Source organism: Onychostoma macrolepis, chromosome 12, assembly GCF_012432095.1.
Source record: "Onychostoma macrolepis isolate SWU-2019 chromosome 12, ASM1243209v1, whole genome shotgun sequence".
Classification (NCBI taxonomy): domain Eukaryota; kingdom Metazoa; phylum Chordata; class Actinopteri; order Cypriniformes; family Cyprinidae; genus Onychostoma; species Onychostoma macrolepis.
In genome coordinates this window covers 30,282,244-30,305,978 of record NC_081166.1, presented here as the reverse complement: position 1 = coordinate 30,305,978, position 23,735 = coordinate 30,282,244, and the positions used below count along the sequence as shown (strand labels likewise).

Below are 23,735 nucleotides of genomic sequence, written 5' to 3'. Positions count from 1 at the left end.
ACTGAATTTCACCTTTTAATGAATTAAATTAATACTTAATGCAAACCGCGTGAAAATAACTGGCGGTCAGTGGAGCAAAGCTTCGTTTTGCCCTCCAGGTGGGCGTTCCTACAAGGGTGTGACGTCACGTGAAAACTATCAATTGCTTGTTATTAAAAAATTAAAAAATCATCGTCATTGTTTTTTTTTAATCAAAATGTAAAAATTCCTTTACATTTTATGCCACAAAACCCTCTTATTTTCCACATCACTGAGGTGAAACGTGTTGCAAAAGGCACTTTATGGTGATTGTAAATGTTAGATAATATACAAAAATGGCAAAGAAACATTCATATACTGTAATTAAATCATTGAGCTTAGAATTTTTTGTCTGTTTTTTAATGTGGAGGAAAAAAATAAAACAGTTATAGGCTAGAAATTAATCTTAATTAATTAATCCTCACCTGCGCAGCATATTGTTCCTCACTAATAACTGTCCCAAAGCCTCAGCTCCTGTTCCTCTCATATTGTTCCCCTGAAAATAAACGATGTCTTTAGGAACTGTATTACAGACGGAGTAAAAATAGAAGTCAAAATAAGTGTATATTATAATACACAACTTAAATTTACCTTCAGATGCAAAACTTTGACTGTGGTGTTGGAGCAAAGCCCATTTAATAGCAGCTTGGCACCTGCAGATGGAACAATGTGAGTGGTTTTGAGCGTCAACTACACAAAACTACTTGCTGGAAAAAGATAGTAATAACTTAGTAACTTAATCGGCTCATGCAAAGATCAGTATGATAATTATGCCCTCATCTAAAAGATTCATGTTATGTTTTCAGGAACATTTGAGCAAATCTCACAAACCTGGTCAAGAACAAGTCCAGTCCATATTTCACCCAAAACCAAAGAGCTAAGATATTATATTTTGTATGATCTTTAAAAAGCTATAAATTTCACATATTGTTTGTTTATTTTGCATCGTCAAACTGTCAAACTGACTTTTTTGTTTATGTAATAAAGTTTCTAATTCTAATTTTCATTTTACCTAGTCTCTGTGATGCAAAAACTATAAAAGATTTATTGATCATGTTTTGCATTTTACATGTCATAAAATTTTTCCTTTAGACTTTCAGGATTTTTTCAGTTTAATTTTTTAAGTTGATTTTACATTGCAACATTATTTTCATAGCAAATATGCATATTTTACCCATAAATTCTCAATTCTCAGAATTGTTTTAAGATTTATTTGTACATGTTAACATATATTAAATAACAGTAATTTTTCCAACTGCCATAAAACTCTTTGTTATGAAAATAATGTCCTACAAATTGACGTTTTTGTTTATGCAACATTTTCTTTCTTTGGATTTTCCAAGTTTCATTTTCATGTTTAGTTAACATTGCAACATTACTTTATTTTCATGTTAATTATGCATATTTTATCCATAAATGCTAATTTGTTTAACGCAGAAATTTGTAAATTATTTATTAATCATGTAAATATTTGTTTAACGTCCTGACGTAATGTAACAATGTAAAAAGATTTCTTATGTAAAAAAAATGGTCTTACAAACCAACTTTCTTTTTGATGAAAATAATGTCACAATGCAAAAACTGTCCTACAAACAGATTTTTTTGTTTATGCAATAAAAATGTATGTCTATTTCTATGTTTATTTTACATTGTGACATTATTTTCATGGCAATTATGCACATTTTACTCATAAATTATAGTTTTTGTAATGCAAAAAAAAAAAAAAAAACTGTAAAAGATTAATGAATCATGTTAATATCTTAAATGCCTTAAATTATGAAAAAAACCAACTTCTTTGTTTATGCAATAAAAAATGTCTTATTTTTTGGTCGATTTGTCTGAGTTTCCTCCGTCCACAGCACCAACCTTCCTCACTGAGCATGCAGTCGCTGAGGAGGACCTCTGTGAAGACAGTGTCGGTCTGCAGGACTCTTCCCAGCACGCTGCAGGAGTCTGTGGTGATGCTCTGACCGCTCAGGTCCAGTCTGCAGCTGCCCGTCACTGCCCTCGAGTCGTGCAGCTGAGCCAGAACTGATTCCTGAGTCTCTATTCCTCCCTCTTTACACAGCCTCAGATATGACCTCCTGAAGTCCTCCATGACCGTCTGCAGCAGTCACCCCTCACTGACCTGCAGAGGAAAGAAAACACACAACAGACAAAAAGACAGTGAGGTTTGAAATAGCAAGCATCATCAAAATAGAAAGAACGAGAGGAATTACAATCTGCTTTCAACAATGTCTGCCTTGAATCTGCATGCAAAGCATTGCTTAACATGATTCAGATCAGATCTTAATACACTCTCTGCTGACTGTATCTATGACGACACTGAGCTTTTAAACGCATCACAACACACTGCAAAAATATGGAGGATGAGAAATGACAAGTATAAATAAAAAAGGCTTATCTTACTTAGTATTTTTGTCTTGTTTCTAGTCAAAATGTCAAAAAATTCTTAAATTAAGATGCATTTACTAGACAAGCAAAATGATGCAAGATATTCAGTCTTGTTTTCAGGGAGAAAAAACTAAATTAAGAGCATTTTGCTTAAAATAGGTCAAATTAAATGCCAGGTAAGTAAAATATTCTTAAAACAAGATAATTGTTTTCTGATTTTAAGCAAAATGCACTTAATTAAATGTGTATGTTTTCCGCTGAAAACAAGACTGAATGTTAAGTCATGTTGTTAATCTAGTAAATGCATCTTATGTTAAGAATGTTTAGATATTTTGACTAGAAACAAGACAAAAATATTAAGTAAGATAAGCCTTTTTTGCAGTGCATACATTCAACGTGGTACTACGAAGTAGTGGAATATTTACTACTGTCTACTCACAAAATACATGATTATGGAACAAAAATGGAAATTAATATATTTTAATAATGCATTTTCTTTTGTGGTCAGAGGGTTAAAAAACATAAATAACACTTGTTTGCCTACAATTATTTAGATTCGAGTCTAGAACAGCTGAAGCTCCGACTGTATTTGATACTTTACTCGCAAAACTCACTTTACTCGCAACACTCGGGTTACATTAAATGAAAAGTGATAAAATGACAACTAACCTTTTTTTCTACCGTTGAAACTCATGACTTTATCCAGACTTGTGACAGCAGATGTTGTTCAGCCTCTTATCTTCACTATTGTTTCGTTTGACAGTTTAAAGTATCCAGGAAGTAGAACGACTTCCGGTTTGAAACAGCAGAATTGTGGGATATGTAGTTTTCGATGAGTCTAATGTTACGGTAAATTTCTCTGACAAGAAACAAGGCAACTTAGCAAGATTTCCGTGTATCACAACGTGAGAAAATACAAGCTATATTATTAAACATCGTCTGACAAAATAAATGTTTGTTTTCAGATGTACTTGTGTAACAAGCTGGTATGTTTCTTCATTCATTTTCAGCATACTTGATGCAAACATTAGCAAGTATGGTATATGAGAAAATTATTAGGCTACCATTTTAATTGATATAGTCCTAATTAAGCAGTTACCACAACGAGTAAACAAAGTAAATAGAAGTAAACAAAATAGACCTATCTTAGGCTATCTAATGTACAATACAGAATAAATTGTGTTATGATGGCAGAGTGAAAAATCATATTAATATAGGCTATCTCTGTCACAGAAATAGCTTCTTGATTTTGATATACCATATTTGGTTAATTCCTATAAGACACATAATGAATATGACTATTTAAAAAGCGCAAATCACCCCTTTTTAGGCTATATATCCCAATACAGAAATGCACAATTGTCAGAAGCACTGGAATGAGCTGTTCTGCTTCTTTGCAAAACACAATTTATTGTAGAAATGTTGGGTTGTTTTGTAGAAGATTTTGTCAGTCTCTTTAAACCAACATTTTAACCAAATTGTTAGTCAATCATCACAGGTGTAGTTCATTACTTTAACTTTGAACATGTTCCACTAATGTCTGACTAAATATATTTATATAGGCTATATATTTTGTATTTAGCTGTGCTGTTTTTTCATCTAGAACTGTCTTTCTTTAAAACAAATGCCATTTTTATGACTGTGTCTGTTCCCTGAACTAGAAAATACAGAAAACATCCAAACCAAAGTAATAGTAACAGTTTAATTGATGTTCAACAAATAAAAAAACAGATATAATACAGATAAACACATGATAAAGCTTGGCTTATTAAATATTAGATCCCTTTCTTCAAAAGCGCTTTTTGTAAATGATATGTTCACTGACCATAAACTAGATGTGCTTTGTCTGACAGAAACCTGGCTAAGATGATTACATTACTTTAAACGAGTCTACACCCCAAGATTACTGTTACAAACATGAACCGCTCCAAAAGATAAAGGGGGAGGTGTTGCTACAATTTATAGCAATATTTTCAGTATCTCTCAGAGGTCGGGTTTCAAGTATAACTCCTTTGAAGTAATGGTGCTTCATATAACGTTATCCAGAGAAACAAGTGTTAATGATAAATCCCCTGTGATGTTTGTACTGGCTACTGTATACAGGCCACCAGGGCACCATACAGACTTTATTAAAGAATTTTCTGATCTTCTATCGGAGTTAGTGCTGACTGCAGATAAAGTCCTAATCGTTGGTGATTTTAATATCCATGTTGATAATGAAAAAGATGCATTAGGATCAGCATTCATAGACATTCTGAACTCTATTGGGGTTACACAACAGGTCTCAAGACCTACTCATTGTCGAAATCATACTCTAGATTTAATACGGTTGCATGGAATTGATGTTAAAGGGGTGGTTGATTGCAATTTCACTTTTTTAACGTTAGTTAGTGTGTAATGTTGCTGTTTGAGCATAAACAATATCTGCAAAGTTGCGGCGCTGAAAGTTCAATGCAAACAGAGATATCGTCTTTTAAAATTCTGGAAGTTTAATGTCTACAAAAACGGCTGGTAAGAGACTACAACGAGTTACTTCCGGGGTCTGATACGTCACGGACCCAGATAAACCCCGCCCTCGGGAACATGTAAGGAAGGGGGCGGGGCCATGCTGTGCTGCTTTAGAGAAGAGGAAGAGAAAACTAGGGGTGCATGTAAAAATCTATTCATATATGAATCACGATTCTGTCTTCTAACGATTCTAATGGATTCACAAGCTTCACAATTAATGTTCTAAAGCAGCTTTTCTTAATCCTGTTCCTCGCGACGCCCTGCTCTGCATCTCTCTCTCTCTCTCTCATTCAGATCAGATCCAACAAACTGTTCCAATTATACATTTTCACATAGCAATGAGAAGCGTTATACATGGACATGTGTGCGGTTGCTGTACTGTATTAAAGCTTTAATCAGAATAAAACCGTATATTAAAAGCTAACATAAGCAGTAGCATAATAACAGCGTATCTAAACGTATGAGACAACAAACAAACAAACATACCATTAACATCCGTGCTTGCACAGGTTCTGCGGATCCTCTTCACTAATATCCTCTGCGTCTCAATCCGGCTCAAATTGAGAAGCAATATAGACGACGCCATTGTTTACAATACAACCCGAGCACATGCTGCTGAGCTGAGGGGCGGGACCTTTAGACGCACGCTCGGCGGTTTAGCCAATCACAACACACTGAGCCAGCTAACCAATCAGAGCCCACATGTATTTCTGAGGGAGGGGCGTCATAAAAACAGGAAATAATCGAGGCGTTTGTCAGAGAAGGGACTGTGGAATAAAGGTAAATTATATGAAAAATAATGCGTTTTTAAAAAAACGAAGCATGAACATGTTAGACTGCACCCCATAAACACAACCAAGCCTAGAAAAAAAACAAAAAAACAGTAAACCACCCCTTTAATGGTGTTGAAATTTGGCAGCAGAGCGATGATATCTCAGATCATTATCTAGTCTCCTGTATATTTCATATAGATAAAGCTGTAAATTCAACTTGTTACAAATATGGTAGAACCATCACTTCTGCCACAAAAGACTGCGTTTGAAAAAAGCTGAATTTTTAGCATTATTAGCCTACTCCAGTCACACGATCCTTCAGAAATCTTTATTGTTCAAAACAGCTGAGTAGAATTTTTTCAGATTTCTTTGTTGAATAGAAAGTTCAGAAGAACAGCATTTATCTGAAATAGAAATCCTTTGTAACATTATAAATGTCTTTATCATCATTTTTGATCAATTTAAAGCATCCTTGCTAAATAAAAGTATTCATTTATATAATTTCTTCCCCCAAACTTTTGAATGGTATAATGTTACAAAAGCTTTTTATTTCAGATAAATGCTGATCTTTGGATCTTTAAATTCATTAAATGAATCCTGAAAAAAAAATTACTCAACTGTTTTAAATATTTATAATAATAATGATAATAATAATAATAAAAATGTTTCTTGAGCGGCAAATTAGCATATTAGAATGATTTCTGAAGATCATGTGACGCTGAAGACTGGAGTAATGATGCTGAAAATTCAGTTGTGAAATCACAGGAATAAATTACATTTTAAAATATATTCAAATATATTCAAATAAAAAGCAATTATTTTAAATAGTAAAAATATTTCACAATATTACTGCTTTTGTTGTATTTTGGATCAAATAAACGCAGGCTTGGTGAGCAGAAGAGAATTTAAAAAAAACAAACATTAAAAATCTTACTGTTTTTGACTGGCAATGTACTTTATTTTGTTCTTAGTTGTTCTGAACTAAACTTTACAGGGAACCTTATTGATAGAGTTAAAAGTACCAATTGTTTTGTATACAAGTTCATATTAGACCATTTTTTATAATGTTATATCCATACATATTTATTAATTATAATAAAAAAGAGCAATTATGAGTAATGTAATTTTTGCAAAATTCTCTCTAGTGTACATTTTTCTCACTAGTTTGACACTGAATGGATTTTCTGCTGTTAATGTTTTCTAGCTGCTGTCTTTCTGTGTTTGAAACACTCATTGAACGGCTACGAGACACTATACATTAAGTTGTAGTGTATCTTTCAACATGGATCAGATGTGCATTCAATATATACTTCTTGCTAATAAGAATGCACTCCTGCTTCGCTTGAACTGAGCGCGCATGATCCGTCACGCCACTAAAAATCTTTCAGAACGATTAAACAAGGAAAATTAAATAGTAGCATCTTAATTATTGGGGTGGCACCCGTGGTGGCCGATCAGTGACACCCTTCTGGATCCGCCACTGCACATAGACCGGACCGAAAGGGCACTTTACCTGCAGCCCTGCATCTTACTAATTTAGTGCTGGGAAGTGTTTTTTTTTTTTTTTTTTAATGAAAACTGTAAATCAGGTCTATAATTCTATAAAGCATAAACTACCAAATACATGCAAATATATTTTTGTAATACTTATAAGCACTGAAGTATTGAAAGATAAAGTATCACATAATGTTTACCATATCAAAAACAAATAATGCTGAAGCGTCTTTGTGATTGTATTGTGTATGGATTTAATTTATAGGCATATGAAATAATTAAGAAAATTACAAGCACTTAATGAAACAGAATGGTTAGAACAAGATTTTGTATGTATGTTAGCAAAACAAAGAGAGAGAGAGAGATGTGGAGCGTGAAAACATTTGTTGATCTTGCCGAAATGATGTTTAATACATGCATTCAAAAATTTTATATAAAATACGATGGCTTGTAAAGTAGTTTATATCGAACCTCTATTTACATTTTTTTAACTTTTACTTTTAAACAAATGCACTGATTGTTAATGCTACAGTAAGTTGTGTCTATAGGCCAGCATTCTCCAATCACACTTGGAAGAGAATAAAGAGAGATATCTTTAGTCCATCACTCGTGTTTAAATTTCAGACAGCATTGGAAAGTCTGTTATCCTCAGAATTGGTAATTGAAGTTGTTCTGAAATCACTTTGGGTCTCTTCATCGATGGCGCTCTCAATTTTCGAAAGAAAGGAATAGCATTTCTTATTTAAGTCTTTGGCCATGAATGCATAGATGAACGGGTTTAGAAAGCTGTTTGCACTGGCGAGAATGACGGATACTTGTAGGGCTGTGTAAAGGGCATAGCTGTGTTGAGATATGTCCAACACTAAAACAGATAATATTTGAAATGGCAACCAACAGATGAAAAAAGCTGCGATCAGTAATGTCATGATCTTGAAGGGCTTGGTGGATTCGGACATTTGGTTTGCTCTAAGTTTATGGATCAGGATGCAGTAACAGGTGAAGATGGTCAGGAATGGAATCAAAAGCCCAAAAGTAAATTGCATGGACACAACGGTTTTGTGGTGATTCTCATAGTCGCTATAGCATATATCTGTTGATCCTATAGTTATAATCTTTCTGAATGTGGCAGATGGGATGCTAAGCAAACACGACACAATCCAAGCCAACACAACAACTATAGAAGCTTTCTTTACAGTGCTCTGATTCTGGGCCCAGACGGGAAACTTGACTGTGGTGCAGCGATGCACACTAATGATGACCAGGATGAAAATGCTGCTGTACATATTGAGGGGCATCACAAAACCGTTGAGCTTGCACATGAAGAGCCCAGAGTTCCAGCTGTTCTTCACTATGTAGTCAATGGTGAAAGGGAGAGTAGCGCAGAAAATGAAGTCAGACAGAGCCAGACTCAGGTACCAGGTGCTGCTCACTGACTTCTTCATCTTAAAGCCAGTAATCCAGATCACTGCACCAAAGTTGCTCTTCTAACTCTTCTAAATCATAATAATAATCTGCAACTGGAGTTGAATTCATTGTGTCGTCTGTTAGAACTGAACAGGAAGCAGAGTTCTGTAACAAAAGCAACAAGCAATTTATCCAAATGCATTAAGATTGAAGCCGGGCAGTAACCACCATAGACACTGGGGGTTACCAATGTTTATAGGAAGCGCATTAATATAGAACGTGATTAAACTGACCTGGAACTACCTGTGCAGTTCAATGAATTTAATCAACACCTGCCAGCCAATCAGAATTGAGTATTCAGACAGACCATGGCATAAGATAAACAGCTGCTCACTCAGACAAAGATGCTAGGACGCAGGCATTCATTCTTCTCAATTTGGTCAGCTCAGAAGCCATCGAGTGAGAGCGCGCGTTTGTGTACGCACCAGCCATGCACACAGGAGAAGAAGATCAAAGACGGGTGATAACCGAGGCTGAATCCCGAGAGAACCCGGAATGTTTAAAATGGAAATTCCATGAGTTGTGTAATCCAGAAACCAACATAACTATGGAACGTCACAAATTCAATATGAGAAACCAGAAACCCGGTGAAACCATAGAAGCATACATGAGTGATTTAAGGATTAAAGCAAAGACTTGCAGATTTGGTGATCTAACAGATAAACTCATAAGAGACAGACTCGTATGTGGCGTGACCAATGATGGCATGAGGAAAATTCGGGTGACACTTTACAATACGGGTGCACAAATATGCATTAAATAATGCTTAACTAATGCACAGATAATCACGAGTTAATGTATAACTCATGATGAACTAAATCATTTATTAATGATTACTGCATCAGCAACTAATGAACATTCGATATGATTCAAAGATTAAGTAATCGATAAATTGTTATCAGTTAAATGCGTCATAATATATTAACCACCTAATAACATTATGTTATGCACATGACTATTAACTAATTGTTAAGTAATATGTGGTTATAGATTTTGAATTAGTTAGTTAGTCGAGTGCCTCAACAAGTCATAACATAATGATACCCATGCAAATCATTAGCTAATGATTAATTAAAGCAGACAACTGGAAGTTTAAAGGCATGGCTTCGACCCAATGTGGTAATTAAGATGAATTTAGTTAATAAAATAAGTTATTAGTTAATATATTATGACGCATTTAACTGATAACAATTTATTGATTACTTACTCTGTGAATCATATCGAATGTTCATTTGTTGCTGATGCAGTAATTGTTAATAAATGGTTTAGTTCTTCATGAGTTACACATTAACTCATGATTATCTGTGCATTTGTTAAGCATAAATTAATGCATATTAGTGTCACCGTATTGCAAAGTGTTACCCAAAATTCTCCTGAGAGACAGTGAGTTAACACTAGCCAAAGCAATAGAACTGTTTCAAATCCATGAGCTGATTGATCAGCACACAAAGACTCTTGCAGTGCCTAAAAGCAACACTAAAGTAGGCAGTGTGTTCAATGGCACGTCCTGATATTGCCGAGTTAGACGTGTTCCTGGGTCAACATATTAATCCAAAAATATAATCTTAACCATATTCCTACACCTAAACCTAACCTTACCCATGAGTAATCCCTAAAATCAGAGGAACTGAAACTTCACAAAAATTATAAACTGGTTCTTGAAATCTGATTGGTTAATCACAATGTTGTTCCAGGGTCAACAGGAACACGTCGCACTCGGCAATATCAGGTTGTGCGTGTGTATCACAAGACAAAGGCTAAAATGTCACAAAGATCCACCTCTGATCGCACATGAAAATGCTGAATGAAAATGCAAATTCATTCTTTGCCACTAGGTGCCGCTTTTGGAGCGTTAAAAGCTCACAAACACTGCTTTAAAGGAAATCGACCAATCACTGCAGATTAGCGTCATGCAAAGGAGAGGAATCGTTGAACGAATCATTTGGGAGTCGCGTGAGCAAATAAGGTACAAATGAATGCATATTATAAGAAAATGAAAGTGTTTTTGACCTTGCATGCATGTCAAAAATCTGGCTGCCATAAAATTGACCAAAGCCATGGACCAGATTACCAATTGGCTAAATCGTTCATGTCTTCAATTAAATGTAGACAAAACTGTGGGAATGTTTTTACAAAAGACAATGTAATAGTGTGTCAAACATATCAATTTCGGGTCAAAACATTACTATTGTGCCACAATTTAAATATCTGGGCGTTATTATTGATTCTAATTTCTTTTTAAAACACATATTAAGAAAGTCTGCAATAGGGTCAAGTTTAGTTTAGCTAATTTTAGATATATTAGAAGTGCCCTTACATTTCATGCTGCTAAATTATTTATGGATGCAATGATTATGTCACATCTAACATATGGTTTGACAAGCTGGGGACAAACTAACAGCTCATCACTTAAGCCACTAGCAACTATTTATAAAAACTCTTAAAATTTTGGACCAGAAGCCTAATAGTTTACACCATTGTATAATCCTTAAAAAATATAAACTGCTGAGCTGGGAAAATGTAATCAAATATAAAAATATTTGTCTGGTTTACAAAATTTTACATAATACCGCTCCGCCTCCTTTCAATTCATTCATAATCCAACGTAATAACAGCAGTCATAATACCAGAAGTACCACACGTGGCGACCTAGTAATCCCACTCAGAAAAAGTACATTTGGTCAATTATCATTTTCATTTACTGCAATACATAACTGGAATTCATTGCCCATTACAATTAAAACATACATATGTATTCGACTTTTATTGCACACCTTAAAAATTGGCTAATCGACAATTACACCTGCACACATTAATATGCTAGATGTGATGTGTGCACTAGATGTGACATGATCATGCTTCTGCTACTTGATCTCTGCTGACTGTTTCAATGCTATGTTCTATATGTGTTTTAATGTGGCCTTTGCATGATTATTTTGTGTGTCAATTTTTTCTAGTTTATTGCTTGACCTGCTTTTATGTCTTTGCAAGTTGTGTTTGCTTGTCTGTTTCAATTTTGTACCACTTTGTTTGTTTGTCTAAGCTTTTGCTTAAGTTTTGTTTTAATTGTAATGTATTTATTGATGTATGCCAATTAACAACTGGCTGGGGACTACAGCTGGAAATTAGCCGTAGAGGCTAAAGCTGCTCTTTTCATTAAAAGAGGTTGTCCACATTACTATAAACCAATAAAGTAAAGTAAAGTAAAGAATCAGGCCATTCTAATTTTGAAGATGTGGACAAAGAAGAGCTGTTTAAGGTCATGGATCATCATAACTGTCGAAGAGTCCCAACAGCAGATAATATCGAGCAGCTCTTGGAGGAGATGGCACATCACAAGCTGATTGAAGAACCTGCGTTTGTGATAGAGCAGTGGCATGATGTGCTTGCACCTATGAGAATTGAGCTCCAGGACATTGCAGCTGCCTATGATGAACTCCAACCGACATCAAGAAAGGTCATGAAATCAATAGCTTACCCTGCTACGATGAATGTACAACTAAAACAAACTGGCAGGTATCTAAGTACATTTCTTAGAGAATCAGATAAACAAGACCTGTCCCTTGTTTTTCCTGGGAAAGAACATCACCGTTAGCTTCACACAACTAGAAGGCTTTCAAAGATGACCCATTGCACACACATGTGGCTGTTACCTGGAGCTGCCTGTGAATTATGATAACTACCCAGAGTTTCGCCATTGAAATGAACAAAGTGTTAGAGAGCAACATATGGGTCATGGATATAGTCTAGTACACTTAGTATAGGCTTACTATTTAGGTAGGAATGCACATAGCTCTCTTCTAACGAGCTGGTTATCTGAATCAGGTGTGTTTGGGGTGTTGATGTTTGCCTGCCATTCTCGCTCTGTTTGCATCTTTAATGCATAGGCAATCATGAGATCTCACCTGGATTTTGTTAAGGAAACAGAACTGGACCAAGGATTTGTCCAAAAGAGTGTCTGTGAAGTGCCCATCCTCTCTCAGTTTGTCAAAGAAGTCTATCCAAAATTGGACACATTCACTTCGCAGAGTGAGCCACCATCTTTCAATGCGCTGGTTTCCAGAGCTTGGGCCAAAAGTAACATGGTCTGTTTCTGGTCGATCCTCAGAAAAAGTCAAAATTTTGACGTGAAATTAACATTTTCTTTTCCTAAATCTAGCCTTACTCTAGCAGGACACCCCCCAGCTTTAATTACTGCATCCATGAAGTATCCAGCAATGAGTCTTCGTCCCCTCGTCCGATTACTACGGTAATGTGACGGGGACAAGTGAGCGCGGTTACAGAACGATGCCTCAGGTGGAACAGACGCTCGCGGGCTATCTGTCCCCTGACGCTGCGTCTTCTCTGAAGGCTCTGACCTTGCCCACCAAGCCGCTGCGCACATCTTCAGCGCTGGTGGGCAAGGGGTACACGGCAGCGGGTCAGGCTGGTTCGTGTCTGCACACCATGGCGGTGCTGCAGGCGTACCAGGCTGACCTGCTCAAAGACCTAGATGAGGGTGAGGGAATCAATGCGGACGATATCAGTGAGCTCTGCAAAACCGCTGATTTGTCTCTCCGCGCCACCAAGGAGACCGCCCGTGATATTGGGCGGTCTACGGCAGCTCTGGTGGCGGCGGAGAGGCATCTCTGGTTGACCCTGTCAGATATCAAAGACCGTGACAGGGTCTTCCTCCTGGACACCCCGCTTTTGCCTTCTGGCCTGTTCGGCAAAGCTGTTGATTCCGTCGTCGACAGGCACCAGGAGGCCAGGAAGCAGGTGGCGGCATTCCAGTGGTTTCTCCCTCGCCGGTCTCTAACTCAGAGGGCTGCTGGACGAGAGCAGCCCCTGCCGCGTGCTAGCTCCTCATATAGAGAGGCTCAGAAAGAGAGTGTCGCCGCCCGTGCTCCCCCGCGGAGGGGCCGGGGCGGTAAGAAAGGCTCTCGGTCGGGGGCCTCGAAGCCTAAGCCGGATCTACGGACCGTCCTTCAGGCACAGAGGTCTTTGGCCAAGAGGCCCTGATGCTTATGGCTAAGGGCTTATGAGGGTAGCCTCTGCACACTTTAGAGAGAGGCTACAGAATCCAGTTCGGTTCTCCTCCGCCTCGATTCAACGGGGTGAATCCCACTCTGGTGGGTCCCGAGCAGGCTCTGGTAATGGAACGAGAAGTAGTTACTCTCTTAAAGAAGGAAGCCATTGAGGTGGTCCCTCTTCACGAGAGAGAGTCCGGGTTCTACAGCCGGTACTTTATAGTTCCAAAGAAGGATGGAGGGTTGCGTCCCATTTTGGATCTGCATCAGTTAAACCGCTCAGTCAGCAGACCAAGGTTCAAGATGCTCACGCTCAAACAGGTCATGTCTCAGATCAGGTCCCAGGACTGGTTTGTTATGATCGAGCTAAAAGACGCATACTTCTATGTCTCCATCCTTCCCACTCACAGGAGGTTCCTGAGGTTTGCTTTCGTGGGTGAAGCTTAAAAGTATCGGGTTCTTCCTTCAGCTTAGCACTCTCACCCCGCACTTTTACGAAGTGTGTGGATGCCGCGTTAGCTCCGTTGCAGCTACAAGGCATCCGCATACTCAATTACATCGACGATTGGTTGATTCTCGCTCATTCAGAGCAGATGGTGGCTCAACATCGAGATGTTGTTCTCGCTCACATGAAAGTGTTGGGGTTAAGACTGAACGCCAAGAAGGTGTGCTTTCTCCATCACAGAGGACCACTTATCTTGGTGTGGTGTGGGATTCGACCACGATGCAGGCACGTATGTCGCTTGCTCGGATCGAGTCGAACCTCACGGCAGTCAGGAGAGTGAAAGAAGGCCAGTCACTCACTGTCAAGCAGTTTCAGAGACTGCTGGGTCTGATGGCAGCTGCGTCCAACGTGTTACCTATTGGCCTGCTGTACATGAGACCCCTACTAGAGTGGCCACCCTGCCCGCGGTCTGTGGAGTGGTCGCCATCTCACGTGGCACATCAATTGGCTGGAGATGCTGGCTGTGTTTCAGGCTCTGAAACACTTTCTCCCAGGCCTAAGAGATCACCACGTGTTGGTGCGCACCGACAACACAGCGGTGGTCTCTTACATCAACCACCAAGGAGGTCTGCGGTCGCGCCCCCTGTACAAGCTGCGCTCACCAGATCCTTGTATGGTCCCAGGACAAACTCCTCTCGCTGAGAGCAGTGTACATCCCTGGGCATCTCAATGTGGGATCATCCTGTCAAGACAGGGGCCGAGGTCCGGGGAATGGATGCTTCACCCAGAGGTGGTGAAGCAGATTTGGAGAGTGTTTGGCCATGCTCAGGTGGACCTCTTTGCGACTTGGGAGACATCGCAATGTCCCCTCTGGTACTCTCTGACTCATCCAGCTCCACAGCTCCACACATCTGCAAAAGTGTGGTTTAATAGCGTAACAAACACTAGGTTGAATATTGTATTAGTACTTAACAAAAAATAAAAATAAAACTATAGAAAATGCTGTTTGATTAGATGCATGGCTTTGAACATCAGCATGAACATTTTTTTTTTCATTTTAGAACTTTAAAAACATAGAAGTTTATGCATTTCAGTATTTTAAAATTGTGTTTATTTTTTCCTTCCTCCTCACAACTCTTGACACCAGCATGAAAGTAGATAGGAAGCATGTTTTCCATTTGAGAGGTTTCTAAGCATAGAAGTTTTATTTGATTAGTTGCATTTTTAATACTTCAAAAAATTGCATAAAAAAAAAAACAAATCCACAACTCAGAACTTAGAACAGATGAAAATTGCATGTTATTGTTTATTTAATACTGTCCTGAATAAGCCATTTCACATAACAGATGTTTATATATTCTCCACAATACAAAATAATAACTAAATTAATTCATAAAAATGACCCCGTTCAAAAGTTTACATACCCTTGAATCTTAATACTGTGTTGTTTCCTGGATGATCCACAAATGTTTTTCTGTTTTGTGACAGTTGTTCATGAGTCCCTCGTTGTTCCTGAGCAGTTCAACTGCCTGCTGTTCTTCAGAAAAAGAAAAAGATGCTGTTTTCCAGCATCTTCTGCATATTTGAACCCTTTCCAACAGTGACTGTATGATTTTGAGATTTATCTCTTCACATGGAGGACAATCGGGGAACTCATACATAACTAAGGTGAAAACATTTACTGATGCTCAAGAAGGCAACACAATGCATTGGTGTAAACTTTTTGAATTGGATGATCAGGGTAAATTGTACTTATTTTGTCTTCTGGGAAACATTAAGTATTTATGTAGTTTCTTAAGTGCAGTACCAAATGAAAAAAATATATAATCTTCAAACAAAATAAGAAAAATTTACACATCATCATCCTGTTCAAAAGTTTACACACCCCAGCTCTTAATGGATTGTGTTGATCTGAGCAAACAGGGTGGGGATGGAGTTATGCAAATGCATACATTGACAGGCAAGTACGACAGCCTATCGTAGCCCTTGGACAGAGGAATCTGATTGGACGAACATTTTATGGTCCTACGCCTTCCACAGACGATACAAATACATATAAATACATTTAGAGCAATTAACTTAGTGATTGCTATCGGGATGTGAAGAGACTTTCAACCAGCATAACAAAAACAAATATTAACATTAAGATGACATACATATTTAATAAGATTAGAAAAATAATAATTGGCTAGTAATTACTAATAAAACTGATAATCATATTGCAAAATAAAAAAATACTCTGGCTTTATTGTTCGAAGTGTTATTTCAGGGGTTTGATTCTTGTAACTGAGATGTGCTATTTTATAATGGCTATTTCACATTACCACTCAAATTTAACGATGAAAAAAATAAATAAATAGAATAATAGATGTGACCATATAGTAAACTGATATGAAATAATGTCATATCTTTACATATCTACATGATTTCATCTTCATCTCTTGCCTAAAACTCAGCTCAATAAAACAGGCGATGTGCCAAAAATGTAGGCTAGGTGTGATGGGTAGCTGTGGGTGCTGATGCGAATAAATTAATATTTAGGCTATGAGAAAATAATGACTTGTATTTCTCGCACAGGTTGCCAAATTTATGCCTACACAGAAGCCCTGTCTATAGGCTCTGCCCCGGTACAGGCTATTCGTTAGCCATTTGTTAGTCTGGTTGATTGATGAGAAAGTGATGAAATATACTTGCAATAAACAACTTACAACATACAACTGTAGCAGCAGGACTGTTTTCTGCTGCGCAGAATTGCGGAAGAACTAATGACGGCACGGTTTAATGTTTGGTTGACCAATCACCAGAAAGGGGCCTTTTATTCCCGCCCCCACATGCAGAGATCGAAAATTCAAGCTGTTTATCCATTTTCTAGCCCTGAATGTAAAAATGTAAAATCAAGCATAATTCTTGTTTTTTAATTTTTTGGAAAAGTTGAAAAATGAAAAAAGGAACCATTTTGAGTCTTACCTCAATATGTTGAGCAATTGAATTCAAAAATAATAAATAAGTAAAGTTAAATAAAAAAATAAAAAAAGATTGCAAGTGACGTCATAAGCAGAAACGCAGCTGAGAGTGCAAGTCTGCAGCCAGATCCCGTGAAGAGCGTCTCGCTGCAGAACATAAGATCCAGGGGACTCCTCCCACCTTACATATACTTAAACATATACTCAGATCCTGTTGCAAGAAGTTGTGGCCGGAAGGGGGTTGGGGGGGTGAAGTTTCATTTAAGCTCTATACGGAGCCTCATAGCAAACAGCATTGTGAAGCTTACTTTGTGAGGTAAGTTATCTTCAGATGACATAATAACCAATGCATTATAAAGATAATATGTATATATGATCCTGCAGCACAAAAGCAGTCATAAGCAGCACAGGTATATTTGTAGCAATAGCCAACAATGCATTGTATGGGTCAAAATTATCCATTTTTCTTTTATGCCAAAAATCATTAGGATATTAAGTAAAGATCATGTTCCATGAAGATATTTTGTAAATTTCATAGCGTAAATATATCAAAACTTCATGTTTGATTAGTAATATGCATTGCTAAGAACTTCATTTGAACAACTTTAAAGGTGATTTTCTCAATATTTAGATTTCTTTGCACCCTCAGATTCCAGATTTTCAAATAATTGTATCTCAGACAAATATTGTCCGATCCTAACAAACCATACATCAATGGAAAGATTATTTATTCAGCTCTCAGAAGATGTATAAATCTCAATTTAAAGAAATGGACCCTTATGACTGGTTTTGTGGTCCAGAGTCACGATGTATTTTCATACAGTAAACACTTGTTTTCGGTTCAGTTTTAAAGACAGAAAGCAGCAAAAGAATTAAGATGCATACGATTAACAATTCCATGTTTCAATAGAAAATCTTCCAAATTTAGGATTGCTACCATTTTACAGGTGGTAGATATCAGATATAATACAAAACTAATAATATGCATTCTGAAGTAAAGTAACGAGTATGCATTACAGCCTCCTCAAATGAAAAACATACTTAGCAGTCATCAGTCTTACAAGTTTCGCTTAAAGTTGTACTCAAACGCGAATAGCATGCCACTTGTGTTCTGTTCTGTGGTTCTGTGTAGTTTAAACTAGCTTTTAAGTCACAAAACATTAGGCAATTTCCTTCATACAAACAGGCATGCGTGTAATCAATCAAAGGGGATTTAATGTCAAAAGCATTATTATTTCTAATCATTCTAATTATTACAAGTCCCCCCCCCAGTGTCTATGGTGGTTTAAATGCATTTGGATAAATTGCTTGTTGTTTTTGTTACAGAACTCTGCTTCCTATTCAGTATAATGGACGGATACTGCAGGGAAGCAGCATGTGTAATCACAGTGATCTTTAATGTGATCATATTCCTTCTTGGCATCATTGGAAATGGTGCAGTGATCTGGATTACTGGCTTTAAGATGAAGAAGTCAGTGAGCAGCACCTGGTACCTGAGTCTGGCTCTGTCTGACTTCATTTTCTGCGCTACTCTCCCTTTCACCATTGACTACATAGTGAAGAACAGCTGGAACTCTGGGCTCTTCATGTGCAAGCTCAACGGTTTTGTTATACCCCTCAATATGTACAGCAGCATTTTCATCCTGGTCATCATTAGTGTGCATCGCTGCATCACAGTCAAGTTTCCCGTCTGGGCCCAGAATCAGAGCACTGTAAAGAAAGCTTCTATAGTTGTTGTGTTGGCTTGGATTGTGTCGTGTTTGCTTAGCATCCCATCTGCCACATTCAGAAAGATTATAACTATAGGATCAACAGATATATGCGATATCGACTTTGAGAATCACTACAAAACCGTTGTGTCCATGCAATTTACTTTTGGGCTTTTGATTCCATTCCTGACCATCTTCACCTGTTACTGCATCCTGATCCATAAACTTAGAGCAAACCAAATGTCCGAATCCACCAAGCCCTTCAAGATCATGACATTACTGATCGCAGCTTTTTTCATCTGTTGGTTGCCATTTCAAATATTATCTGTTTTAGTGTTGGACATATCTCAACACAGCTATGCCCTTTACACAGCCCTACAAGTATCCGTCATTCTCGCCAGTGCAAACAGCTTTCTAAACCCGTTCATCTATGCATTCATGGCCAAAGACTTAAATATGAAATGCTATTCCTTTCTTTCGAAAATTGAGAGCGCCATCGATGAAGAGACCCAAAGTGATTTCAGAGCAACTTCAATTACCAATTCTGAGGATAACAGACTTTCCAATGCTGTCTGAAATTTAAACACGAGTGATGGACTAAAGATATCTCTCTTTATTCTCTTCCAAGTGTGATTGGAGAATGCTGGCCTATAGACACAACTTACTGTAGCATTAACAATCAGTGCATTTGTTTTGTCTGTTGCAAGTTTAAAAATAAATTTAAATAGAGGTTCAATGTAAGGTACTTTACAAGTCATTGTATTGTTTAATGATTTAAAAAAAAATTGCGACAGCTGTTAAATATTTACTCTTTTTATCTTACCATTTGTGTTACTAATTAACACGTATACATACATATATATGGGGATTTGGGGTTTTTGAATGAATGTATTAAACATAATTTCAGCAAGATCAACAAATGTTTTCACGCTCCACATCTCTCTCTCTTTTTTTGCTAACATACATGCATAAAAATATAATAAAAATCATGTTCTAACCATTGTTTCATTAAGTTCTTGTAATTCTCTTAAATATTTCATATGCCTATAAATTAAATCCATACACAATACATTCACAAAGACGCTTCAGCATTATTTGTAAACATTATGTGATACTTTATCTTTCAATACTTCAGTGCTTATAAGCATTAAAAATATATATTTGCATGTATTTGTTAGTTTATGCTTTATTTTGTATTCATATATTTATAGACGTGATTTGCAGTTTTCATTAAAAAAACAACACACAAACACTTCCCAGCAGGCACGTGCACACATAGACATCAAAGGGGCTTGAGCACCTGTCCTTTTTCTTCCTCAAGAGAAAGTGCCCTTTTTTTCTGGGGATTTTTTTATTTTATTTTATTTTTTAAATAAATGAATATATGTATGTGTGCGTGTGTGTGTGTTTCTGTTTGCGCACAGCTTTCCCTGTCAAACAAATAAAAAATCTAAATATCAGGTCAGGTCGGGAAATGAGACTCTGTCTGAAGTTTGAAGTGTTATTTCAGGGGTTTGATTATTGTAACTGAGATGTGCTATTTTATAATGGCTATTTAACATTACCCCTAAAATTTAACAATGAAAAAAAAAAAAAAAACCCATTTTGTTATATTTTAGAAAAAAAGTTGTGTCCCCCAAATTCATGTCTGTGGTGTTACAGCAATGGATGTAGCCCCTTTAAGAAAAGGAGAATGCTATTTGTACTACTTCCTGTGTGTAAAGGTCACGGCAGGTGCTGGTTGATCTGGGGAGTACATTCTTTCTTATTAATTTTCTGACAATTTCATGTGTCGCACTTTATTAGTGTCTATGGTGTTATGTTGATAACTTGCAGATCTGACATATTTTAATAAAAATTTTGATAAATACATAATTATTAATATTTCCAAAATGTCCCCTGATCTTGAAATCATCATGATGGCAGCCTCCATTTTAGAAAAGTCTGGATTTAGGCTGATTTGTCTGTGGTGTTACTGTCTTTTCTGGTAACACCACAGAGCCTGAATAGTAACTTGGAATATAAAGTCTGTGGTGTTACTTCAAAATAACACAGACATAAGTATCTGTGTCACCAGTGTTTGATTGAAATTATTTAAAAATCTAAATGTTCTTAAGCTTTCATTTTAATGGATATAGCATATTAAACTAATTTTAAATGCATAATATATTTTATTAGAAAAAAAACAAACAAGCATTTTTACTAATTCTGCCTCTGCCTTTTATTCCCGCCCACATGCAGAGATCGAAAATTCAAGCTGTTTATCCATTTTCTAGCCCTGAACGTAAAATGGAAAATCAACCATAATTCTTGTTTTTAAATTTTTTGGAAAAATCAAAAAATTAAAAAAAGAACCATTTTGAGTCTTCCCTCAAAATGTTGAGCAATTGAATTCAAAAATAATTAATAAATAAAGTTAAATTAAAAAATAAAAAAAGATTGCAAATGACCTCATTACTAGAACCGCAGCTGAGATTGCAAGTGCAAGTGTAAAACCAGATCCTGTTGCAAGAAGTTGTGGCCGGAAGGGGGAAGTTTCATTTAAGCTCTATACGGAGCCTCATAGCAAACAGCATTGTGAAGCTTACTTTGTGAGGTAAGTTATCTTCAGATGACATAATAACCAATGCATTATAAAGATAATATGTATATATGATCCTGCAGCACAAAAGCAGTCATAAGCAGCACAGGTATATTTGTAGCAATAGCCAACAATACATTGTATGGGTCAAAATTATCCATTTTTCTTTTATGCCAAAAATCATTAGGATATTAAGTAAAGATCATGTTCCATGAAGATATTTTGTAAATTTCATAGCGTAAATATATCAAAACTTCATGTTTGATTAGTAATATGCATTGCTAAGAACTTCATTTGAACAACTTTAAAGGTGATTTTCTCAATATTTAGATTTCTTTGCACCCTCAGATTCCAGATTTTCAAATAATTGTATCTCAGACAAATATTGTCCGATCCTAACAAACCATACATCAATGGAAAGATTATTTATTCAGCTCTCAGAAGATGTATAAATCTCAATTTAAAGAAATGGACCCTTATGACTGGTTTTGTGGTCCAGAGTCACGATGTATTTTCATACAGTAAACACTTGTTTTCGGTTCAGTTTTAAAGACAGAAAGCAGCAAAAGAATTAAGATGCATACGATTAACAATTCCATGTTTCAATAGAAAATCTTCCAAATTTAGGATTGCTACCATTTTACAGGTGGTAGATATCAGATATAATACAAAACTAATAATATGCATTCTGAAGTAAAGTAACGAGTATGCATTACAGCCTCCTCAAATGAAAAACATACTTAGCAGTCATCAGTCTTACAAGTTTAAGCTTAAAGTTGTACTCAACGCGAATAGCATGCCACTTGTGTTCTGTTCTGTGGTTCTGTGTAGTTTAAACTAGCTTTTAAGTCACAAAACATTAGGCAATTTCCTTCATACAAACAGGCATGCGTGTAATCAATCAAAGGGGATTTAATGTCAAAAGCATTATTATTTCTAATCATTCTAATTATTACAAGTCCCCCCCCCAGTGTCTATGGTGGTTTAAATGCATTTGGATAAATTGCTTGTTGTTTTTGTTACAGAACTCTGCTTCCTATTCAGTATAATGGACGGATACTGCAGGGGAGCAGCATGTGTAATCACAGTGATCTTTACTGTGATCATATTCCTTCTTGGCATCATTGGAAATGGTGCAGTGATCTGGATTACTGGCTTTAAGATGAAGAAGTCAGTGAGCAGCACCTGGTACCTGAGTCTGGCTCTGTCTGACTTCATTTTCTGCGCTACTCTCCCTTTCACCATTGACTACATAGTGAAGAACAGCTGGAACTCTGGGCTCTTCATGTGCAAGCTCAACGGTTTTGTTATACCCCTCAATATGTACAGCAGCATTTTCATCCTGGTCATCATTAGTGTGCATCGCTGCATCACAGTCAAGTTTCCCGTCTGGGCCCAGAATCAGAGCACTGTAAAGAAAGCTTCTATAGTTGTTGTGTTGGCTTGGATTGTGTCGTGTTTGCTTAGCATCCCATCTGCCAAATTCAGAAACATTATAACTATAGGATCAACAGATATATGCTATAGCGACTTTGAGAATCACTACAAAACCGTTGTGTCCATGCAATTTACTTTTGGGCTTTTGATTCCATTCCTGACCATCTTCACCTGTTACTGCATCCTGATCCATAAACTTAGAGCAAACCAAATGTCCGAATCCACCAAGCCCTTCAAGATCATGACATTACTGATCGCAGCTTTTTTCATCTGTTGGTTGCCATTTCAAATATTATCTGTTTTAGTGTTGGACATATCTCAACACAGCTATGCCCTTTACACAGCCCTACAAGTATCCGTCATTCTCGCCAGTGCAAACAGCTTTCTAAACCCGTTCATCTATGCATTCATGGCCAAAGACTTAAATAAGAAATGCTATTCCTTTCTTTCGAAAATTGAGAGCGCCATCGATGAAGAGACCCAAAGTGATTTCAGAACAACTTCAATTACCAATTCTGAGGATAACAGACTTTCCAATGCTGTCTGAAATTTAAAGAAAGAATTTGGGGTTTTTGAATGAATGTATTAAACATAATTTCAGCAAGATCAACAAATGTTTTCACGCTCCACATCTCTCTCTCTCTTTGTTTTGCTAACATGCATGCATAAAAATATAATAAAAATCATGTTCCAACCATTGTTTCATTAAGTTCTTGTAATTCTCTTAAATATTTCATATGCCTATAAATTAAATCCATACACAATACATTCACAAAGACGCTTCAGCATTATTTGTTTTTGATATGGTAAACATTATGTGATACTTTATCTTTCAATACTTCAGTGCTTATAAGCATTAAAAATATATATTTGCATGTATTTGTTAGTTTATGCTTTATTTTGTATTCATATATTTATAGACGTGATTTGCAGTTTTCAT

At 36.7% G+C, this 23,735-nt stretch overlaps 4 protein-coding genes across 5 annotated transcripts in view; 2 read left to right on the top strand and 2 right to left on the bottom strand.

Moving 5' to 3' along the window:
* The window catches only part of lrrc45 (leucine rich repeat containing 45), a 16,178-nt gene extending 12,971 nt beyond the window's left edge, over positions 1 to 3,207 (bottom strand). Inside the window, exons 1-4 of the mRNA XM_058794606.1 lie at positions 3,082 to 3,207; positions 1,885 to 2,146; positions 610 to 671; positions 444 to 514 (exon numbers count right to left, since the gene is read on the bottom strand). Of these exons, the coding sequence (XP_058650589.1) occupies positions 444 to 514; positions 610 to 671; positions 1,885 to 2,116 (365 nt within the window). The 5' untranslated portion in view covers positions 2,117 to 2,146; positions 3,082 to 3,207. The remainder of the gene's footprint in view (positions 1 to 443; positions 515 to 609; positions 672 to 1,884; positions 2,147 to 3,081) is intronic.
* Positions 3,208 to 7,425: 4,218 nt separating this feature from the next.
* LOC131550766 (chemerin-like receptor 1) lies at positions 7,426 to 12,855 on the bottom strand. The gene is made up of 3 exons (XM_058793140.1): positions 12,847 to 12,855; positions 12,557 to 12,754; positions 7,426 to 8,671 (listed from the first exon to the last, which is right to left on the bottom strand). Exons 1-3 carry the CDS (start codon positions 12,853 to 12,855, stop codon positions 7,808 to 7,810), a joined length of 1,071 nt encoding a protein of 356 aa, XP_058649123.1. The 3' UTR covers positions 7,426 to 7,807.
* LOC131551246 (chemerin-like receptor 1) lies at positions 10,493 to 19,621 on the top strand. 2 transcript variants are annotated; one of them, XM_058794035.1, is made up of 2 exons: positions 10,493 to 10,617; positions 18,395 to 19,621. In XM_058794035.1, exon 2 carries the CDS (start codon positions 18,418 to 18,420, stop codon positions 19,351 to 19,353), a length of 936 nt encoding a protein of 311 aa, XP_058650018.1. In that variant the 5' UTR covers positions 10,493 to 10,617; positions 18,395 to 18,417; the 3' UTR covers positions 19,354 to 19,621. The 2 variants fall into 2 exon arrangements, with proteins under 2 accessions (XP_058650018.1, XP_058650019.1); XM_058794036.1 differs by lacking the exon at positions 10,493 to 10,617 and adding an exon at positions 17,348 to 17,384.
* A 1,684-nt stretch (positions 19,622 to 21,305) lies between these two features.
* Positions 21,306 to 23,522, top strand: LOC131551274 (chemerin-like receptor 1). The gene is made up of 2 exons (XM_058794094.1): positions 21,306 to 21,373; positions 22,384 to 23,522. Exon 2 carries the CDS (start codon positions 22,407 to 22,409, stop codon positions 23,340 to 23,342), a length of 936 nt encoding a protein of 311 aa, XP_058650077.1. The 5' UTR covers positions 21,306 to 21,373; positions 22,384 to 22,406; the 3' UTR covers positions 23,343 to 23,522.
* Positions 23,523 to 23,735: the final 213 nt, after the last annotated feature.

Bases quoted from the DNA above. Each gene is read 5' to 3' on its own strand.
- LOC131551246 (XM_058794035.1), top strand. From the start codon at position 18,418: ATGGACGGATACTGCAGGGAAGCAGCATGTGTAATCACAGTGATCTTT.
- LOC131551274 (XM_058794094.1), top strand. From the start codon at position 22,407: ATGGACGGATACTGCAGGGGAGCAGCATGTGTAATCACAGTGATCTTT.
- LOC131550766 (XM_058793140.1), bottom strand. The intron at 8,672-12,556 runs GTGAGATCTCAT...TAGAAGAGTTAG, and splicing joins GTTTCCTTAACAAAATCCAG to AAGAGCAACTTTGGTGCAGT.